Genomic DNA, 23,101 nt, shown 5'->3' on the forward strand with positions numbered 1-23,101 from the left:
CCCGTACCACTGGTCATATCTTCTCTACCTGTCCCACCACCAGCAGTCATCTCTCCACCCGTACCACTGGTCATATCTTCTCCACTTGTCCCTCCACCAGCAGTCATCTCTCCACCCGTACCACTGGCCATATCTTCTCCACCTGTCCCACCACCAGCAGTCACCTCTCCCCCCGTTCCAGTGGTCCTCATATCTTTTCCACCTGTCCCACCATCGACAGTCACCTCTCCCCCTGTTCCAGTGGTCATATCTTCTCCACCTGTCCCACCACCAGCAGTCACCTCTCCACCCGTACCACTGGCCATATCTTCACCTGTCCAACCACCAACAGTCGCCTCTCCACCAGTACCACTGGCAATATCTTCACCTGTCCAACCACCGACAGTCGCCTCTCCACCCGTACCACTGGTCATATCTTCTCCACCTGTCCCACCACCAGCAGTCATCTCTCCACCCGTACCACTGGCCATATCTTCTCCACCTGTCCCACCACCAGCAGTCACCTGTACCACTGGCCATATCTTCTCCACCTGTCCCACCACCAGCAGTCACCTCTCCACCCGTACCACTGGCCATATCTTCTCCACCTGTCCCACCACCAGCAGTCACCTCTCCCCCCGTTCCAGTGGTCCTCATATCTTTTCCACCTGTCCCACCATCGACAGTCACCTCTCCCCCTGTTCCAGTGGTCATATCTTCTCCACCTGTCCCACCACCAGCAGTCACCTCTCCACCCGTACCACTGGCCATATCTTCACCTGTCCAACCACCAACAGTCGCCTCTCCACCAGTACCACTGGCAATATCTTCACCTGTCCAACCACCGACAGTCGCCTCTCCACCCGTACCACTGGTCATATCTTCTCCACCTGTCCCACCACCAGCAGTCATCTCTCCACCCGTACCACTGGCCATATCTTCTCCACCTGTCCCACCACCAGCAGTCACCTGTACCACTGGCCATATCTTCTCCACCTGTCCCACCACCAGCAGTCACCTCTCCACCCGTACCACTGGTCATATCTTGGTTGCCTCGTTTTCTCTGTTTTATATTGTTTCCCTCGACAGACCACTACCAGTTTTTTTTTTGCGCGGGTGAAGCCGTGTCAGCGCCGGATTATTCTCACGGGTTGACTGTCACTTTTCTTTGCCGCTTCCGACATTTCGACCACTGACTGTTTTTTGAAGGCTGGATGAACAGAAAGCAGCGATTGTGATGTTTTTTTATGGTGTCCCGTGCAGTTTACATTATGTGATGAGTTCATAGTTTGTGTCGTGGCGTCGTGTGCACAGAGAATGGAAGACGGTCCCTGGAGGACATTTAAACATTTTTTATTTTTCCATAAAACTATTTTTCGCGGCATTTGAGGGGTAACTTTCATCTAATTGAAAGAGAGTTGACATCATGAATGCAGACCCATGCCCCTTTTGTGCCGAAGTGATCGCCTGTCGGTCCCCCGTCTCCCGGAGTGATCGCCTGTCGGTCCCCCGTCTCCCGGAGTGATCGCCTGTCGGTCCCCCGTCTCCCGGAGTGATCGCCTGTCGGTCCCCCGTCTCCCGGAGTGATCGCCTGTCGGTCCCCCGTCTCCCGGAGTGATCGCCTGTCGGTCCCCCGTCTCCCGGAGTGATCGCCTGTCGGTCCCCCGTCTCCCGGAGTGATCGCCTGTCGGTCCCCCGTCTCCCGGAGTGATCGCCTGTCGGTCCCCCGTCTCCCGGAGTGATCGCCTGTCGGTCCCCCGTCTCCCGGAGTGATCGCCTGTCGGTCCCCCGTCTCCCGGAGTGATCGCCTGTCGGTCCCCCGTCTCCCGGAGTGATCGCCTGTCGGTCCCCCGTCTCCCGGAGTGATCGCCTGTCGGTCCTCCCCCCAATCTCTCCGGGGTCATCGCCCGTCGGTCCCCCCCCCATCTCTCCGGGGTCATCGCCCGTCGGTCCCCCCGTCTCCCCGGGGTCATCGCCCGTCGGTCCCCCGGGGTCATTGCCTGTCGGTCCCCCCCGTCTCCCGGGGTCATTGCCTGTCGGTCTCTCCGGGGTCATTGCCCGTCGGTCCCCCGGGGTCATTGCCCGTCGGTCCCCCCCGTCTCTCTGGGGTCATTGCCCGTCGGTCCCCCCCGTCTCCTGGGGTCATTGCCTGTCGGTCTCTCCGGGGTCATTGCCTGTCGGTCTCTCCGGGGTCATTGCCTGTCGGTCTCTCCGGGGTCATTGCCTGTCGGTCTCTCCGGGGTCATTGCCTGTCGGTCTCTCCGGGGTCATTGCCTGTCGGTCTCTCCGGGGTCATTGCCTGTCGGTCTCTCCGGGGTCATTGCCTGTCGGTCTCTCCGGGGTCATCGCCTGTCGTTCCGCCCCCCCCCCCATCTCTCCGGGGTCATCAGCTGTCTGTCCCCCCCATATCTCTCCGGGGTCATCGCCTGTCGTTCCTTCCCCCCCCCATCTCTCCGGGGTCATCGCCTGTCGTTCCGCCCCCCCCCCCATCTCTCCGGGGTCATCGCCTGTCGTTCCACCCCCCCCCATCTCTCCGGGGTCATCGCCTGTCGTTCCGCCCCCCTCCCCCATCTCTCCGGGGTCATCGCCTGTCGTTCCGCCCCCCCTTCCCCCCCCCATCTCTCCGGGGTCATCGCCTGTCGTTCCGCCCCCCCTTCCCCCCCCATCTCTCCGGGGTCATCGCCTGTCGTTCCGCCCCCATCTCTCCGGGGTCATCGCCTGTCGTTCTCCCCCCCCCCCCCCATCTCTCCGGGGTCATCGCCTGTCGTTCCCCCCCCCCCCCCATCTCTCCGGGGTCATCGCCTGTCGTTCCCCCCCCCCCCATCTCTCCGGGGTCATCGCCTGTCGTTCCGCCCCCCCCTTCCCCCCCCCTCCCTCCGGGGTCATCGCCTGTCGTTCCCCCCCCCCCATCTCTCCGGGGTCATCGCCTGTCGTCGTCCCCCCCCCATCTCTCCGGGGTCATCGCCTGTCGTTCCCCCCCCCCCATCTCTCCGGGGTCATCGCCTGTCGTTCCGCCCCCCCTTCCCCCCCATCTCTCCGGGGTCATCGCCTGTCGTTCCCCCCCCCCCCCCATCTCTCCGGGGTCATCGGCTGTCGTTCCGCCCCCATCTCTCTGGGGTCATCGCCTGTCGTTCCGCCCCCATCTCTCTGGGGTCATCGCCTGTCGTTCCCCCCCCCCCCCATCTCTCCGGGGTCATCGCCTGTCGTTCCCCCCCCCCCCCCCCCATCTCTCCGGGGTCATCGCCTGTCGTTCCGCCCCCCCTTCCCCCCCCATCTCTCCGGGGTCATCGCCTGTCGATCCGCCCCCCCTTCCCCCCCCATCTCTCCGGGGTCATCGCCTGTCGTCGTCCCCCCCCCCCCCCCCATTCTCTCCGGGGTCATCGCCTGTCGTTCCCCCCCCCCCCCCCCCCCCATCTCTCCGGGGTCATCGCCTGTCGTTCCGCCCCATCTCTCTGGGGTCATCGCCTGTCGTTCCCCCCCCCCCCCCCCCATCTCTCCGGGGTCATCGCCTGTCGTTCCGCCCCCCCTTCCCCCCCATCTCTCCGGGGTCATCGGCTGTCGTTCCGCCCCCCCATCTCTCCGGGGTCATCGCCTGTCGTTCCTCCCCCCCCCCCCCCCCCCCATCTCTCCGGGGTCATCGGCTGTCGTTCCGCCCCCCCTTCCCCCCCCATCTCTCCGGGGTCATCGCCTGTCGATCCGCCCCCCCTTCCCCCCCCATCTCTCTGGGGTCATCGCCTGTCCCCCCCCCCCCCCCATCTCTCCGGGGTCATCGCCTGTCGTTCCGCCCCCCCTTCCCCCCCATCTCTCCGGGGTCATCGCCTGTCGTTCCCCCCCCCCCCCCCCCCATCTCTCCGGGGTCATCGGCTGATTTCCAGCTCTGATTTTTCCCCAAGTCCTAATAATGGCGGACGCTCTATGACACTCGGTGTAGCGTCCTGGATGGATCTTCGCGTTCCGCTTCTGCTTGTTCCTTTGATGGTACAGAGGTGGCGGGGGCGCTAATACTTCTGCAGGAATACTCAGAGCACATGGACGCACAGGCTGTACATACCTGACCTTCATGACACACGAGCGGCTGGGAAACATGTCACACACACGTGACGTCATAATACAACATGACTGAGGGCTACAGAGGAGGACATGAGAAAATATATAAAGTCTGGGAACTCAGGGGTTAAACTAAAACTCTAATCTAATGCAGAGGGAGGGGGCGGGGCATGACTAACACCCGCCCCAAGCCTCCACACATACAAATGCTTAACCCTAGTGACGTCACACCAGTCATCCGCGCCGACAATTATCGCCCCTAGCGGTAGATCGAAGACAATGCCTTTCCAATCTGACCAATAGCAGCTCTGCGGCTGTGACGTCACAGGCAGTCCAGGAGCACGGCGACATCTAGCGGTCACGGCTGGCATGGCATGGCGCGGAGCGGCCGGGATGAGGGAAGAGGTGAGTGCAGCGGTTGTGGAGTCCTGTGGAATATACCTTCTGTGTTCAGAAGACTTACCTGCCAGAGAGATGGTGCATTCCACCCCCCGCAGGGAGGCAAATGGGCCAGTCCCGGGCTCTTCCGGCCGCAAAGCATTACTGGGAAGGAAGTGCAACCCGTCTACCCACTGTGCCTCCTGACACCCCAAGATCCGGAGCATGGAGCCCTGTGCATCTTACAAGGACTGGGGCCACAGACTGAACCCCCAGATAGAGACCCCCGAATATATTACAAGGACTGGGGCCACAGACTGAACCCCCAGATAGAGACCCCCGAATATATTACAAGGACTGGGGCCACAGACTGAACCCCCATATAGAGACCCCCGAATATATTACAAGGACTGGGGCCACAGACTGAACCCCCAGATAGAGACCCCCGAATATATTACAAGGACTGGGGCCACAGACTGAACCCCCAGATAGAGACCCCCGAATATATTACAAGGACTGGGGCCACAGACTAAACCCCCAGATAGAGACCCCCGAATATATTACAAGGACTGGGGCCACAGACTGAACCCCCAGATAGAGACCCCCGAATATATTACAAGGACTGGGGCCACAGACTGAACCCCCAGATAGAGACCCCCGAATATATTACAAGGACTGGGGCCACAGACTAAACCCCCAGATAGAGACCCCCGAATATATTACAAGGACTGGGGCCACAGACTGAACCCCCAGATAGAGACCCCCGAATATATTACAAGGACTGGGGCCACAGACTGAACCCCCAGATAGAGACCCCCGAATATATTACAAGGACTGGGGCCACAGACTGAACCCCCAGAGAGACCCCCGAATATATTACAAGGACTGGGGCCACAGACTAAACCCCCAGATAGAGACCCCCGAATATATTATACTGACTGTAACCGGACACTGACCCCCAGATAGAGACCCCCAAATATATTATACCGACTGTAACCGGACACTGACCCCCAGATAGAGATAGAGACCCCCGAATATATTATACCGACTGTAACCGGACACTGACCCCAGATAGAGACCCCCGAATATATTATACCGACTGTAACCGCACACTGACCCCCGATAGAGACCCCCGTATCTATTATACCGACTGTAACCGGACACTGACCCCCAGATAGAGACCCCCGAATATATTACAAGGACTGGGGCCACAGACTGAACCCCCAGATAGAGACCCCCGAATATATTACAAGGACTGGGGCCACAGACTGAACCCCCAGATAGAGACCCCCGAATATATTACAAGGACTGGGGCCACAGACTAAACCCCCAGATAGAGACCCCCGAATATATTACAAGGACTGGGGCCACAGACTGAACCCCCAGATAGAGACCCCCGAATATATTACAAGGACTGGGGCCACAGACTGAACCCCCAGATAGAGACCCCCGAATATATTACAAGGACTGGGGCCACAGACTGAACCCCCAGAGAGACCCCCGAATATATTACAAGGACTGGGGCCACAGACTAAACCCCCAGATAGAGACCCCCGAATATATTATACTGACTGTAACCGGACACTGACCCCAGATAGAGACCCCCAAATATATTATACCGACTGTAACCGGACACTGACCCCAGATAGAGACCCCCGAATATATTATACTGACTGTAACCGGACACTGACCCCCAGATAGAGACCCCCGAATATATTACAAGGACTGGTGCCACAGACTGAACCCCCAGATAGAGACCCCCGAATATATTATACCGACTGTAACCGCACACTGACCCCCGATAGAGACCCCCGTATCTATTATACCGACTGTAACCGGACACTGACCCCCAGATAGAGACCCCCGAATATATTATACTGACGGTAACCGCACACTGACCCCCGATAGAGACCCCCGAATATATTATACAGACTAACCGGACACTGACCCCCAGATAGAGACCCCCCGAATATATTATACTGACTGTAACCGGACACTGACCCCCAGATAGAGACCCCCGAATATATTATACTGACTGTAACCGCACACTGACCCCCGATAGAGACCCCCGAATATATTATACCGACTGTAACCGGACACTGACCCCCGATAGAGACCCCCGAATATATTATACTGACTGTAACCGGACACTGACCCCCGATAGAGACCCCCGAATATATTATACTGACTGTAACCGAACACTGACCCCCAGATAGAGACCCCCGAATATATTACAAGGACTGCGACCACAGACTGAACCCCCAGATAGAGACCCCCGAATATATTATACCGACTGTAACCGGACACTGACCCCCGATAGAGACCCCCGAATATATTATACTGACTGTAACCGGACACTGACCCCCGATAGAGACCCCGTATCTATTATACTGACTGTAACCGGACACTGACCCCAGATAGAGACCCCCGAATATATTATACTGACTGTAACCGGACACTGACCCCCGATAGAGACCCCCGAATATATTATACTGACTGTAACCGGACACTGACCCCCAGATAGTGATAGAGACCCCCGAATATATTATACCGACTGTAACCGGACACTGACCCCAGATAGAGACCCCCGAATATATTATACCGACTGTAACCGGACACTGACCCCCAGATAGAGATAGAGACCCCCGAATATATTATACTGACTGTAACCGGACACTGACCCCCGATAGAGACCCCCGAATATATTATACTGACTGTAAACGGACACTGACCCCCAGATAGTGATAGAGACCCCCGAATATATTATACCGACTGTAACCGGACACTGACCCCCAGATAGTGATAGAGACCCCCGAATATATTATACTGACTGTAACCGGACACTGACCCCCGATAGAGACCCCCGAATATATTATACTGACTGTAACCGGACACTTACCCCCAGATAGAGACCCCCGAATATATTATACTGACTGTAACCGCACACTGACCCCCGATAGAGACCCCCGTATCTATTATACCGACTGTAACCGCACACTGACCCCCGATAGAGACCCCCGAATATATTATACTGACTGTAACCGGACACTGACCCCAGATAGAGACCCCCGAATATATTATACTGACTGTAACCTGACACTGACCCCCGATAGAGACCCCCGAATATATTATACTGACTGTAACCGGACACTGACCCCCGATAGAGACCCCCGAATATATTATACTGACTGTAACCGGACACTGACCCCCAGATAGAGACCCCCGAATATATTATACTGACTGTAACCGGATACTGATTCCCAGATAGAGACCCCCGAACATATACTGACTGTAACCGCACACTGACCCCAGATAGAGACCCCCGAATATATTATACCGACTGTAACCGGATACTGATCCCCAGATAGAGACCCCCGAATATATTATACTGACTGTAACCGCACACTGACCCCCAGATAGAGACCCCTGAATATATTATACTGACTGTAACCGGATACTGATCCCCAGATAGAGACCCCCGAATATATTATACCGACTAACCGCACACTGACCCCCGATAGAGACCCCGTATCTATTATACCGACTGTAACCGCACACTGACCCCCGATAGAGACCCCCGAATATATTATACCGACTGTAACCGCACACTGACCCCCGATAGAGACCCCCGAATCTATTATACCGACTGTAACCGCACACTGACCCCCGATAGAGACCCTGTATCTATTATACCGACTGTAACCGGACACTGAACCCCCAGATAGAGATAAAGACCCCCGAATCTATTATACCGACTGTAACCGCACACTGACCCCCGATAGAGACCCCCGTATCTATTATACCGACTGTAACCGCACACTGACCGCCGATAGAGACCCTCGTATCTATTATACCGGCTGTAACCGGACACTGACCCCCGATAGAGACCCTCGTATCTATTATACCGGCTGTAACCGTACACTGACCCCCGATAGAGACCCCCGAATATATTATACTGACTGTAACCGGACACTGACCCCCGATTGAGACCCCCGAATATATTATACTGACTGTAACCGGACACTGACCCCCGATTGAGACCCTCGTATCTATTATACCGACTGTAACCGGACACTGACCCCCGATAGAGACCCTCGTATCTATTATACCGGCTGTAACCGTACACTGACCCCCGATAGAGACCCCCGAATATATTATACTGACTGTAACCGGACACTGACCCCCGATTGAGACCACCGAATATATTATACTGACTGTAACCGGACACTGACCCCCGATAGAGACCCCCGAATCTATTATACCGACTGTAACCGGACGCTGACCCCCGAATATATTATACTGACTGTAACCGCACACTGACCCCCGATATAGACCCCCGTATCCAACTGTAACCGGACACTGACCCCCGAATCTATTATACCGACTGTAACCAGACACTGACCCCTAGTAAAGACCCCCGTATCGATTATACCGACTGTAACCGCACACTGACCCCTGAATCTATTATACCGACTGTAATCGGACACTGACCCCCGATAGAGATAGAGACCCCCCGAATATATTATACTGACTGTAACCGCACACTGACCCCCGATTGAGACCCCCGAATCTATTATACTGACTGTAACCAAACACTGACCCCCGATTGAGACCCCCGAATATATTATACTGACTGTAACCGCACACTGACCCCCGATAGAGACCCCCGAATATATTATACTGACTGTAACCGCACACTGACCCCCGATAGAGACCCCCGAATATATTATACTGACTGTAACCGCACACTGACCCCCGATTGAGACCCCCGAATCTATTATACTGACTGTAACCAAACACTGACCCCCGATTGAGACCCCCGAATATATTATACTGACTGTAACCGCACACTGACCCCGATAGAGACCCCCGAATATATTATACTGACTGTAACCGGACACTGACCCCAGATAGAGACCCCCGAATATATTATACCGACTGTAACCGCACACTGACCCCCAATAGAGACCCCTCCCTGTATCTATTATACCAACTGTAACCACACACTGACCTCCAATAGAGACCCCCGAATCTATAATACCGACTGTAACCGCACACTGTCCCCCAGATAGAGATAGAGACCCCCGTATATATTATACCGACTGTAACCGCACACTGACCCCCGATAGAGACCCCCAAATCTATTATACTGACTGTAACCGGAAGCTGACCCCCAAATCTATTATACCGACTGTAACCGCACACTGACCCCCGATAGAGACCCCCGAATCTATTATACCGACTGTAACCGCACACTGACCCCCAATAGAGACCCCCGAATCTATTATACAGACTGTAACCGCACACTGACCCTCGATAGAGACCCCCGTATCTATTATACCGACTGTAACCGCACACTGTCCCCCCAGATAGAGATAGAGACCCCCAAATCTATTATACCGACTGTAACCGCACACTGACCCTCGATAGAGACCCCCGTATCTATTATACCGACTGTAACCGCACACTGACCCCCCAGATAGAGATAGAGACCCCCGAATATATTATACTGACTGTAACCGCAGACTGACCCCCGTATCTATTATACCGACTATAACCGCACACTGACCCCAGATAGAGACCCCCTATCTATTATACCGACTGTAACCGCACACTGACCCCGATAGAGACCCCCTATCTATTATACCGACTGTAACCGCACACTGACCCCGATAGAGACCCCCTATCTATTATACCGACTGTAACCGCACACTGACCCCCGATAGAGACCCCCGTATCTATTATACCTACTGTAACTGCACCCTGAACCCCGATAGATACCCCCATATATATTATACCGACTGTAACCGTAAACACACCCCCCGGATAGAGACCCCCGTATCTATTTTACCGACTGTAACCGCACACTGACCCCCGATAGAGACCCCCGAATCTATTATACCGTCTGTAACCTTACCGCACACTGACCCCCGAATCTATTATACCGACTGTAACCGCACACTGACCCCCGATAGAGACCCCCGAATCTATTATTCCGACTGTGACCGAACACTGACCCCTGATAGAGACCCCCGAATCTATTATACTGACTGTAACTTTACACTGACCCCCAAATCTATTATACCGACTGTAACCGCACAATGACCCCCGATAAAGACCCACGAATCTATTATACCGACTTTAACCGCACACTGACCCCCGATAGAGACCCCTGCATTTTATTATACCGACTGTAACCGCACACTGACCCCCAGATAGAGATAGAGACCCCCGAATATATTATACTGACTGTAACCGCACACTGACCCCCGATAGAGACCCCCGTATCCAACTGTAACCGGACACTGACCCCCGAATCTATTATACCGACTGTAACCGGACACTGACCCCCGAATCTATTATTCCAACTGTAACCGCACACTGACCTCCTGATGATGTCACTCCCTGCACCGCGTTGACCCTTGTGTTTGTTGCTCAGAGCGCAGTGACCTTCGATGACGTGGCGGTCCAGTTCTCGCAGGATGAGTGGCGGGGCCTCCAGACGCAGCAGAAGGATTTGTACAGGGAGGTGATGACCGACAATTATCTCAACCTGACGTCACTGGGTAAGGACCAGGGAGATGTCATGTCAGCGTCTGGTGGGGGGTAGTGATGTCATACTTGGTAGGCAGAGCTGTGATGTCATTCTTGGCAGACAGAGCTGTGATGTCATAGTTTGGGGTGCAGTGATGTCATATTTGGGAGGCAGAGCTGTGATGTCATAGTTTGGGGTGCAGTGATGTCATACTTGGCAGGCAGAGCTGTGATGTCATAGTTTGGGGTGCAGTGATGTCATACTTGGCAGGCAGAGCTGTGATGTCATAGTTTGGGGTGCAGTGATGTCATACTTGGCAGGCAGAGCTGTGATGTCATAGTTTGGGGTGCAGTGATGTCATACTTGGCAGGCAGAGCTATGATGTCATATTTGGGAGGCAGAGCTGTGATGTCATAGTTTGGGGTGCAGTGATGTCATATTTGGGAGGCAGAGCTGTGATGTCATAGTTTGGGGTGCAGTGATGTCATACTTGGCAGGCAGAGCTGTGATGTCATAGTTTGGGGTGCAGTGATGTCATACTTGGCAGGCAGAGCTGTGATGTCATAGTTTGGGGTGCAGTGATGTCATACTTGGCAGGCAGAGCTATGATGTCATATTTGGGAGGCAGAGCTGTGATGTCATAGTTTGGGGTGCAGTGATGTCATATTTGGGAGGCAGAGCTGTGATGTCATATTTGGGAGGCAGAGCTGTGATGTCATAGTTTGGGGTGCAGTGATGTCATATTTGGGAGGCAGAGCTGTGATGTCATACTTTGGGGTGCAGTGATGTCATACTTGGCAGGCAGAGCTTGTGATGTCATAGTTTGGGGTGCAGTGATGTCATATTTAGGAGGCAGAGCTGTGATGTCATAGTTTGGGGTGCAGTGATGTCATACTTGGCAGGCAGAGCTGTGATGTCATAGTTTGGGGTGCAGTGATGTCATATTTAGGAGGCAGAGCTGTGATGTCATAGTTTGGGGTGCAGTGATGTCGTACTTGGCAGGCAGAGCTTGTGATGTCATAGTTTGGGGTGCAGTGATGTCATACTTGGCAGGCAGAGCTGTGATGTCATAGTTTGGGGTGCAGTGATGTCATACTTGGCAGGCAGAGCTGTGATGTCATAGTTTGGGGTGCAGTGATGTCATACTTGGCAGGCAGAGCTGTGATGTCATAGTTTGGGGTGCAGTGATGTCATATTTGGGAGGCAGAGCTGTGATGTCATAGATTGGGGTGCAGTGATGTCATACTTGGCAGGCAGAGCTGTGATGTCATATTTGGGAGGCAGAGCTGTGATGTCATAGTTTGGGGTGCAGTGATGTCATACTTGGTAGGCAGAGCTGTGATGTCATACTTTGGGGTGCAGTGATGTCATACTTGGCAGGCAGAGCTGTGATGTCATAGTTTGGGTTGCAGTGATGTCATATTTGGGAGGCAGAGCTGTGATGTCATAGTTTGGGGTGCAGTGATGTCATACTTGGCAGGCAGAGCTGTGATGTCATACTTTGGGGTGCAGTGATGTCATACTTGGCAGGCAGAGCTATGATGTCATAGTTTGGGGTGCAGTGATGTCATACTTGGCAGGCAGAGCTGTGATGTCATAGTTTGGGGTGCAGTGATGTCATATTTGGGAGGCAGAGCTGTGATGTCATAGTTTGGGGTGCAGTGATGTCATACTTGGCAGGCAGAGCTTGTGATGTCATAGTTTGGGGTGCAGTGATGTCATACTTGGCATGCAGAGCTGTGATGTCATAGTTTGGGGTGCAGTGATGTCATACTTGGCAGGCAGAGCTGTGATGTCATAGTTTGGGTTGCAGTGATGTCATACTTGGCAGGCAGAGCTGTGATGTCATAGTTTGGGTTGCAGTGATGTCATATTTGGCAGGCAGAGCTGTGATGTCATAGTTTGGGTTGCAGTGATGTCATATTTGGGAGGCAGAGCTGTGATGTCATAGTTTGGGGTGCAGTGATGTCATACTTGGCAGGCAGAGCTGTGATGTCATACTTTGGGGTGCAGTAATGTCATACTTGGCAGGCAGAGCTATGATGTCATAGTTTGGGGTGCAGTGATGTCATACTTGGCAGGCAGAGCTGTGATGTCATAGTTTGGGGTGCAGTGATGTCATATTTGGGAGGCAGAGCTGTGATGTCATAGTTTGGGGTGCAGTGATGTCATACTTGGCAGGCAGAGCTTGTGATGTCATAGTTTGGGGTGCAGTGATGTCATACTTGGCAGGCAGAGCTGTGATGTCATAGTTTGGGGTGCAGTGATGTCACACCTCTCTCCTCCTCTGTACACAGGACTTACCATTTCTCCCCCGGAGATTGTGGTGAAGATGGAGAGGGGGGAGGAGCCGTGCGCCGCTGCTGCTGCAGGTCAGTGCTCGTCTGTCACCAGAACTGCTGCCTCCTCCTCCACAACATTGGCGCAGCTTTTGGTGCAGAATTTCCTGGTTTTGTGCATCTTTCTGCAGATTATTCCTTTTAGAAATGGGGCAAAAGAAGAGGAGGAGCCGACGACCAATCAGATTCAGAGCTTTTATTAGGATTGGTTGCTATGGGCAACTGCAATGAGTTGGAAGATCTGTCAGTGTAACGCCCCCTAATGGTCACTGCATGGGGGAGGGGTGGACATCAGTCCTCACTATTGTGACTGCAGCTCTGGATGTGACTGGAGTATAAGACCTGATTTAACATCAGAATAATTACTGCAGCTCTAGATGTGACTGGAGTATGAGATCTGACGTAAGAAGAATAGTGCCTGCAGCTCTAGATGTGACTGGAGTATAAGACCTGATGTTACAGCAGAATAATGACTGCAGCTCTGGATGTAATTTGAGTATCAGACCTAATTGGACAGCAGAATAGTGGCTGCAGCTCTGGATGTGACTAGATTATAAAACTTGATGTAACAACTGAATAGTGACTGCAGCTCTGGATGTGACTGGAGTATAAGACCTAATTGGACAGCAGAATAGTGGCTGCAGCTCTGGATGTGACTAGATTATAAAACTTGATGTAACAGCAGAATAGTGACTGAAGCTCTGGATGTGACTGAAGTATAAGACTTGATATAACATTAGAATAGTGACTGCAGCTCTGGATGTGACTGGAGTATAAGACCTAATGGAACAGCAGAATAATGAGTGCAGCTCTGGATGTGACTGGAGTATAAAACCTAATGGAATAGCAGAATAGTGACTGTAGCTCTGGATGTGACTGGAGTAGAAGACCTGATGTAACAGCAAAATAGTGAGTGCAGCTCTGGATGTGACTGGAGTATAAGACCTGATGTAACAGCAGAATAATGACTGCAGCTCTGGATGTGGCTGGAGTATAAGACTTGATATAACATTAGAATAGTGAGTGCAGCTGTGGATGTGACTGGAGTAGAAGACCTAATGGAACAGCAGAATAATGACTGCTGCTCTGGATGTGACTGGAGTACAAGACCTGATGTAACAGCAGAATAGTGACTGCAGCTCTGGATGCGATTTGAGTATAAGACCTAATTGGACAGCAAAATAGTGAGTGCAGATCTGGATGTGACTGGAGTATAAGAACTAATGGAACAGCAAAATAGGGAGTGCAGTTGTGGATGTGACTGGAGTATAAAACCTAATAGAACAGCAGACTAGTGAGTGCAGCTCTGGATGTGACTGGAGTATAAGACCTGATGTAGCAAGAATAATGACTGCAGCTCTGGATGTGATTTGAGTATAAGACCTTGTCTAACAGCTGAATAGTGACTGCTGCTCTGGATGTGACTGGAGTATAAGACCTGATGGAACAGCAGAATAGTGGCTGCTGCTCTGGATGTGACTGGAGTATAAAACCTAATGGAACAGCAGAATAGTGAGTGCAGCTCTGGATGTGACGAGTATAAGACTTGATGTAACAGCAGAATAGTGAGTGCAGCTCTGGAATGTGACTGGATTATAAGATATGTTGTAACAGCAGAATAGTGAGTGCAGCTCTGGATGTGACTGGATTATAAGATATGTTGTAACAGCAGAATAGTGAGTGCAGCTGTGGATGTGACTGGTGTATAAGACCTGATGTGACAGCAGTATATCGGCTGCAGCTCTGACTGCAGTTCTGTATGTGACTGGAGTATAAACCTAATGGAACAGCAGAATAGTGACTGCAGCTATGGAGGTGACTGGAGTATAATGCCTGATGTAACAGCAGAATAGTGAGTGCAGCTCTGGAGTTGACTGGACTATAAGACATGACGTTACTGACTGCAGCTCTGGAGGTGACTGGAGTACAAGACATGACGTTACTGACTGCAGCTCTGGATGTGACTGGAGTATAAGACATGACGTTACTGACTGCAGCTCTGGAAGTGACTGGAGTATAAGACATGACATTACTGACTGCAGCTCTGGAGGTGACTGGAGTATAAGACATGACGTTACTGACTGCAGCGGAGTATAAGACATGACGTTGCTGACCGCAGCTCTGGAGGTGACTGGAGTATAAGACATGACGTTACTGACTGCAGCGGAGTATGAGACATGACGTTACTGACCGCAGCTCTGGAGGTGACTGGAGTATAAGACATGACGTTACTGACTGCAGCTCTGGAGGTGACTGGAGTATGAGATCTAATGTAAGAAGAATAGTGCCTGCAGCTCTAGATGTGACTGGAGTATAAGACCTGATGTTACAGCAGAATAATGACTGCAGCTCTGGATGTAATTTGAGTATCAGACCTAATTGGACAGCAGAATAGTGGCTGCAGCTCTGGATGTGACTAGATTATAAAACTTGATGTAACAACTGAATAGTGACTGCAGCTCTGGATGTGACTGGAGTATAAGACGTGATGTAACAGCAGAATAGTGACTGAAGCTCTGGATGTGACTGGAGTATACGACCTGATGTAACAACTGAATAGTGACTGCAGCTCTGGATGTGACTGGAGTATAAGACCTGATGTAACAGCAGAATAATGACTGCAGCTCTGGATGTGGCTGGAATATAAGACTTCATATAACATTAGAATAGTGGGTGCAGCTCTGGATGTGACTGGAGTATAAGACATGACGTTACTGACTGCAGCTCTGGAGGTGACTGGAGTATAAGACATGATGTTACTGACTGCAGCTCTGGAGGTGACTGGAGTATAAGACATGACGTTACTGACTGCAGCTCTAGAGGTGACTGGAGTATAAGACATGATGTTACTGACTGCAGCTCTGGAGGTGACTGGAGTATGACATGACGTTACTGACTGCAGCTCTGGATGTGACTGCAGTATAAGACATGACGTTACTGACTGCAGCTCTGGAGGTGACGAGTATAAGACATGACGTTACTGACTGCAGCTCTGGAGGTGACTGGAGTATAAGACATGATGTTACTGACTGCAGCTCTGGAGGTGACGAGTATAAGACATGACGTTACTGACTGCAGCTCTGGAGGTGACTGGAGTATAAGACATGACGTTACTGACTGCAGCTCTGGAGGTGACTGGAGTATAAGACATGACGTTACTGACTGCAGCTCTGGAGGTGACTGGAGTATAAGACATGACGTTACTGACTGCAGCTCTGGATGTGACTGGAGTATAAGACATGACGTTACTGACTGCAGCTCTGGATGTGACTGGAGTATAAGACATGACGTTACTGACTGCAGCTCTGGATGTGACTGGAGTATAAGAGATGACGTTACTGACTGCAGCTCTGGAGGTGACTGGAGTATAAGACATGACGTTACTGACCGCAGCTCTGGAGGTGACTGGAGTATAAGACATGACGTTACTGACTGCAGCGGAGTATAAGACATGACGTTGCTGACCGCAGCTCTGGAGGTGACTGGAGTATTAGACATGACGTTACTGACTGCAGCGGAGTATAAGACATGACGTTACTGACCGCAGCTCTGGAGGTGACTGGAGTATGAGACATGACGTTACTGACTGCAGCTCTGGATGTGACTGGAGTATAAGACATGACGTTACTGACTGCAGCTCTGGAGGTGACTGGAGTATAAGACATGACGTTACTGACTGCAGTGGAGTATAAGACATGACGTTACTGACTGCAGCTCTGGAGGTGACTGGAGTATGACATGATGTTACTGACTGCAGCTCTGGATGTGACTGGAGTATAAGACATGACGTTACTGACTGCAGCTCTGGATGTCACTGGAGTATAAGACATGACGTTACTGACTGCAGCTCTGGATGTGACTGGAGTATAAGACATGACGTTACTGACTGCAGCTCTGGATGTCACTGAAGTATAAGACATGACGTTACTCACTGCAGCTCTGGAGGTGACTGGAGTATGACATGACGTTACTGACTGCAGCTCTGGATGTGACTGGAGTATAAGACATGACGTTACTGACTGCAGCTCTGGATGTGACTGGAGTATAAGACATGACGTTACTGACTGCAGCTCTGGATGTGACTGGAGTATAAGACATGACGTTACTGACTGCAGCTCTGGATGTGACTGGAGTATAAGACATGACGTTACTGACTGCAGCGGAGTATAAGACATGACGTTACTGACTGCAGCTCTGGGAGTGACTGGAGTATAAGACATGACGTTACTGACTGCAGCTCTGGAGGTGACTGGAGTATAAGACATGACGTTACTGACTGCAGCTCTGGAGGTAACTGGAGTATGAGACATGACGTTACTGACTGCAGCTCTGGAGGTGACTGGAGTATCATACCTGATGTAACAGCAGAATAGTGACTGCAGCTCTGGAGGTGACTGGAGTATAAGACATGACGTTACTGACTGCAGCTCTGGAGGTGACTGGAGTATAAGACATGACGTTACTGACTGCAGCTCTGGATGTGACTGGAGTATAAGACATTATGTTACTGACTGCAGCTCTGGATGTGACTGGAGTATAAGACATGACGTTACTGACTGGAGCTCTGGATGTGACTGGAGTATAAGACATGACGTTACTGACTGCAGCTCTGGAGGTGACTGAAGTATAAGACATGACGTTAATGACTGCAGCTCTGGATGTGACTGAAGTATAAGACATGACGTTACTGACTGCAGCTCTGGAGGTGACTGGAGTATGAGACATGACGTTACTGACTGCAGCTCTGGAGGTGACTGGAGTATAAGACATGACGTTACTGACTGCAGCGGAGTATAAGACATGACGTTACTGACTGCAGCTCTGGAGGTGACTGGAGTATGAGACATGACGTTGCTGACCGCAGCTCTGGAGGTGACTGGAGTATAAGACATGACGTTACTGACTGCAGCGGAGTATAAGACATGACGTTACTGACTGCAGCTCTGGAGGTGACTGGAGTATAAGACATGACGTTACTGACTGCAGCGGAGTATAAGAAATGACGTTACTGACTGCAGCTCTGGATGTGACTGGAGTATAAGACATGACGTTACTGACTGCAGCTCTGGATGTGACTGGAGTATAAGACATGACGTTAATGACTGCAGCTCTGGATGTGACTGAAGTATAAGACATGACGTTACTGACTGCAGCTCTGGAGGTGACTGGAGTATGAGACATGACGTTACTGACTGCAGCTCTGGAGGTGACTGGAGTATAAGACATGACGTTACTGACTGCAGCTCTGGAGGTGACTGGAGTAAAAGACATGACGTTACTGACTGCAGCTCTGGAGGTGACTGGAGTATAAACCTAATGTAACAGCAGAATAGTGAGTGCAGCTCTGGAGTTGACTGGACTATAAGACATGACGTTACTGACTGCAGCTCTGGAGGTGACTGGAGTACAAGACATGACGTTACTGACTGCAGCTCTGGAGGTGACTGGAGTATAAGACATGACATTACTGACTGCAGCTCTGGAGGTGACTGGAGTATAAGACATGACGTTACTGACTGCAGCGGAGTATAAGACATGACGTTGCTGACCGCAGCTCTGGAGGTGACTGGAGTATAAGACTTGACGTTACTGACTGCAGCGGAGTATGAGACATGACGTTACTGACTGCAGCTCTGGAGGTGACTGGAGTATAAGACATGACGTTACTGACTGCAGCTCTGGAGGTGACTGGAGTATGAGACATGACGTTACTGACTGCAGCTCTGGATGTGATTGGAGACATGCAGTAGTATTTGTCACCTGTGGCGCCTCATTCTCTCTTTTCGTCTGCAGGTGACAGGGTGTTGAACGGAGACGCTGCGGACCGCCATGAGAGTCTGTGGGGCGAAGACCGAGCGGAGGAGGGGGGCCGGGGCGTCAGCCCGTCAGGGGGCGTGGTCACTAGAAGGTCCTTAAGATTAGTGAAAAGATACTCTGGACAGTGGTCAGAAGAGCGAAGATCGAAGGCGAAGCCGGAGGAGAGGACGGCAGCGGCGGATGCTCCTGATCGGGCCCCCGAGGACTGGCGCCTACCTGCTGATCTCTGCGGAGGCCTCAGTGATGGCAGCAGCAGCAGGAAACCGTGTAAGCGGGCGGCGGACAGCGAGGGGAAGCTGCACACGTGCGGCCAGTGCGGAGAGAGCTGGGGCCGCCTCATCGACCTCCTGACGCACCAGATGGGCAACTGCCAGGACCGGCCGCACCGCTGCAACATCTGCGCCAAGACCTTCGCCAAAAAGCAGCATCTGAGCGCCCACCGGAGGACGCACACCGAGGAGCGCCCCTACGTCTGCAACCAGTGTGGGAGGAGCTTCCGGCAGAACTCCACCCTCACCACCCACCTGTGGAGCCACGCCGGCCACAAGCCCTTCCACTGCTCCTGCTGCCCCAAGAGCTTCAGCCGCAAGACGGACCTGGTGGCCCACATGAGGAGGCACACGGGCGAGCGCCCCTACGAGTGTCCCTACTGCTGGGACCGCTTCATACGGAAGAAGTCTCTGCAGCGCCACCTGCAGAAACACGCGGGGGAGAACCTGAGGACGGCCTGGCAGCCCAGCTACCCCCGAATGAAGCAGAGCGAGGGGAACATGAAGACGGAGGAGCTCCCTACAGAAGAGCTGCCCACCAGAGAGGTACTGACCCCCCCCACATGTCCTGCCTCATGAATAGAATGCCAGGGCTGCAGTAAGGACTGACATGCAGGGAGCTAGGTGACAACAGTAATGGACATTAATGGTTGTCAGCCCCGTCACCTCAGGAACAGCCAGGCTACATATAAAGGGGAGGTGCTCTTAAAGGGGTATGAACATTATGAGAATGAAGGGGGTTTGACATCCTGGAGCGTTAACGGTGGTCTTCTACATGACATGTGTCTCATCACCGCTGCAGAGTGGTGCAGTTCATCACATTGGCCACCAGATGGCAGCGCTGCAGTACCTTCCTGCTAGAGAAGCCTCACGCTCTCATGTTTTAGAATCCAGGGGATAGGACGTAGCGGTGCGGGGGCAGCTGTGGCGCCTTCTGCTGCAGGGATTTGTGGGGGATGTGGCATCTCCAGGACGTAGCGGCGCGGGGGCAGCTGTGGCGCCTTCTGCAGCAGGGATTTGTGGGGGATGTGACGTCTCCAGGATGTAGCGGCGCGGGGGCAGCTGTGGCGCCTTCTGCTGCAGGGATTTGTGGGGGATGTAGCGGCGCGGGGGCAGCTGTGGCGCCTTCTGCTGCAGGGATTTGTGGGGGATGTGACGTCTCCAGGATGTAGCGGCGCGGGGGCAGCTGTGGCGCCTTCTGCAGCAGGGATTTGTGGGGGATGTGGCGTCTCCAGGACGTAGCGGCGCGGGGGCAGCTGTGGCGCCTTCTGCTGCAGGGATTTGTGGGGGATGTGGCGTCTCCAGGATGTAGCGGCGCGGGGGCAGCTGTGGCGCCTTCTACTGCAGGGATTTGTGGGGGATATGGCGTTTTCAGGACGTAGCGGCGCGGGGGGCAGCTGTGGCGCCTTCTGCTGCAGGGATTTGTGGGGGATATGGCGTTTTCAGGACGTAGCGGCGCGGGGGCAGCTGTGGCGCCTTCTGCTGCAGGGATTTGTGGGGGATGTGGCGTCTCCAGGGGCAGCTGTGGTGCCTTCTGCTGCAGGGATTTGTGGGGGATGTGGCGCCTCCAGGACGTAGCGGCGCGGGGGGCAGCTGTGGCGCCTTCTGCTGGGATTTTTGGGGGATGTGGCGTCTCCCGAAGTTCATCTCCTATCATTTACCTTCTGTCTCTTCCAGCGTCACCGTCAGCGGGATGCAGAGCGGAGGGTGGAGTCCTCGTATGTAGCGTGCCCACCGCCGCCCCGACAGGAGTCAAACCCACTAGTGGAACCCATAAAATTGGAGGTGGAAGACGAGAGGCACCAACCTGAGGGCGTCCCCAAGGTGGAGCAGAGCACCCAGACGGAGGTACACTCCCAGCAGGCTTCGGTAGTGTGGGGGAGGGGTGGTCACTGCTATTGCCTGTGCTCTCAGTTATCAGCCATGTTGTCTTTCATCACAGAACAAGAGGCCCGGTCGGCTGCACCAGGAGATGCTGCGGGAGCTCAAGAGGTTCCGCAGGAGCGCAGCGCAGGCTCAGCATGAGCGGGACCTTATGAGATCGGCCATGGACCAGATGGCCCAGGAGATGAAGGAGCTGAAGGAGATGGTGGCCTCACTCTGCTCCTCCAGCAGCCGCCATCCTTCAGCGCAGTCGTCCTCCATGTTGGTGCAGAATTCCTGTCCGGTGTGGAGCCGGACCCCCGAGGACAGACAGTCTACAGAGTCCAGCCGGGCGTCCCCCGAGAGCAGCCTGCAGTGCGGGTACGGCTACCCCCTGGAAGCCCTGACCGAGCAGAGCCAGGAGCCGGTGTCTTGGATGTACCAGAACCCCCATCATGACGAGGACGACATGTTACCCACCACCACCATCAAACGTGAGGAGGAGGAGGAGGAGGAGGAGGAGCTCAGCCTGTCCCCCGAGGCCGGCTACTACCAGCATTCCCAGTATGACTCCTGTAGGATTGGTGAGCGCCTCCCAAACATCTCCATGATGCCCCTGAGTGCGGAGAAGGAGTGGGGCCTCCTAGCCCGGAGCGCCGGGAAGCCGGGGAGGTTCGCCGCCCTCCTGTTCCGGGCTCTGGTCCCTTTTGATATCTACAAGAGTTGGGTGAACAGAGTCAACCTGGACGGCCTGAGGGGCAGACAGGGGATCCCGCTGAACGTGAAGAGGCGCGTGATGGCCGTGGTTGAGCGCCACTTTGCCCTGCGCAAGTCAGACCACAGCGAGATCCGCAACAGGCTCAACGAACAGCTGCGCACCCGGCGCAAGAGCGACAAACACCCCCAGGCCGGACTGTCAGAAGTACCGCTCCTCAACAGGTAGAAGCCGAGGAGCATGGGGCATCCAACACGAGCAGCCTTCCTGACCTACTCTGCTGCACTCCACAGTATGAGAGTATCAGAGTTATTATATACAGGAGAAAGGATTGATCCTCCGGGACTGACCTCCCATAAAGCCTTCATGTATTGCCAGGTAGTCACACAATGGACGGGGTGATGAGGTGTACTCCTCAGTTATTAAAGGGTAACCCCACAGCTGCCCCCAAATACGACCACTGACATTACAGACCTTGTCCTGGAGGTAGGTCATCCTCCAGCCTGGGTGACATGTAAGTCCGTGTGATGAAGTGGTCCGCCACTCCATGCTGCACAGGCCGCACCGCAGACCGAGAGAAGACTAGAGAGGACGCATACTCCTAAAGGGACTTCACCACCATCAGGCCACATGTTCCATTTTTTTATTCATTTTTATTTTATCTTACCATGCAGAATAAATGATGAAATATTGCAGTTTTCACAGTGGCCACTAGATGTCGACAACGGGCACTTTAACTTGGCGGGAAGACAGCAGCTTGCTTTACAGCCTGTGGTAAAGGTGATTGTTATTAGCTTTATAGACCAAGAGCTCATGGAAAGGTCTGCTGTGCCTCCCGAAATAAGCTTGTGGACTAGAGGCATGAGGCACCAGGGAGTGAGGTTATCTGCAGGAACCTTCCTCTGGATTCACTGTACAGGAGAACAGGCTGAACTGGGAGGACGCAGGGCTCATTCCAGCCTAGGTAAGGGCGCGCTCACATCACCGTCAGCTTTCTGTTCTTCTGATCTGTCAAAGAAAACAATGGATCCTGAGCATCATATAGTTAATACGGTTAAAAAAAAAAGACATCAGGTTCAACCAAGGGATAGGAGGGGACGCAAATTGTAGAAAAAGGGGAGAGACCCAGAATTCTACACGTTTTCATCAGCATTAATGT

The 23,101-nt window shown here is 53.1% G+C and overlaps 1 protein-coding gene across 3 annotated transcripts; it reads left to right on the plus strand.

Moving 5' to 3' along the window:
• The first annotated feature begins 4,388 nt into the window (after window positions 1-4,388).
• Window positions 4,389-22,831, plus strand: LOC120996632 (zinc finger protein 90-like). Of its 3 annotated transcripts, none has more exons than XM_040426686.1 (6): window positions 4,389-4,431; window positions 10,844-10,970; window positions 13,237-13,311; window positions 19,072-19,910; window positions 21,042-21,212; window positions 21,307-22,831. In XM_040426686.1, exons 1-6 carry the CDS (start codon window positions 4,396-4,398, stop codon window positions 22,168-22,170), a joined length of 2,112 nt encoding a protein of 703 aa, XP_040282620.1. In that variant the 5' UTR covers window positions 4,389-4,395; the 3' UTR covers window positions 22,171-22,831. The 3 variants fall into 3 exon arrangements, with proteins under 3 accessions (XP_040282620.1, XP_040282621.1, XP_040282622.1); XM_040426687.1 differs by having other exon boundaries at window positions 13,237-13,302; window positions 19,066-19,910; XM_040426688.1 differs by lacking the exon at window positions 13,237-13,311.
• Window positions 22,832-23,101: the final 270 nt, after the last annotated feature.

The sequence above is a fragment of the Bufo bufo genome, chromosome 3 (assembly GCF_905171765.1).
Source record: "Bufo bufo chromosome 3, aBufBuf1.1, whole genome shotgun sequence".
NCBI lineage: Eukaryota > Metazoa > Chordata > Amphibia > Anura > Bufonidae > Bufo > Bufo bufo.

Coding starts and splice junctions, on each gene's coding strand:
- LOC120996632 (XM_040426686.1), top strand. CDS start 4,396: ATGGCATGGCGCGGAGCGGCCGGGATGAGGGAAGAG. Junction 13,312..19,071: donor GTGCGCCGCTGCTGCTGCAG/GTCAGTGCTCGT, acceptor TTTCGTCTGCAG/GTGACAGGGTGTTGAACGGA. Junction 21,213..21,306: donor AGCAGAGCACCCAGACGGAG/GTACACTCCCAG, acceptor CTTTCATCACAG/AACAAGAGGCCCGGTCGGCT.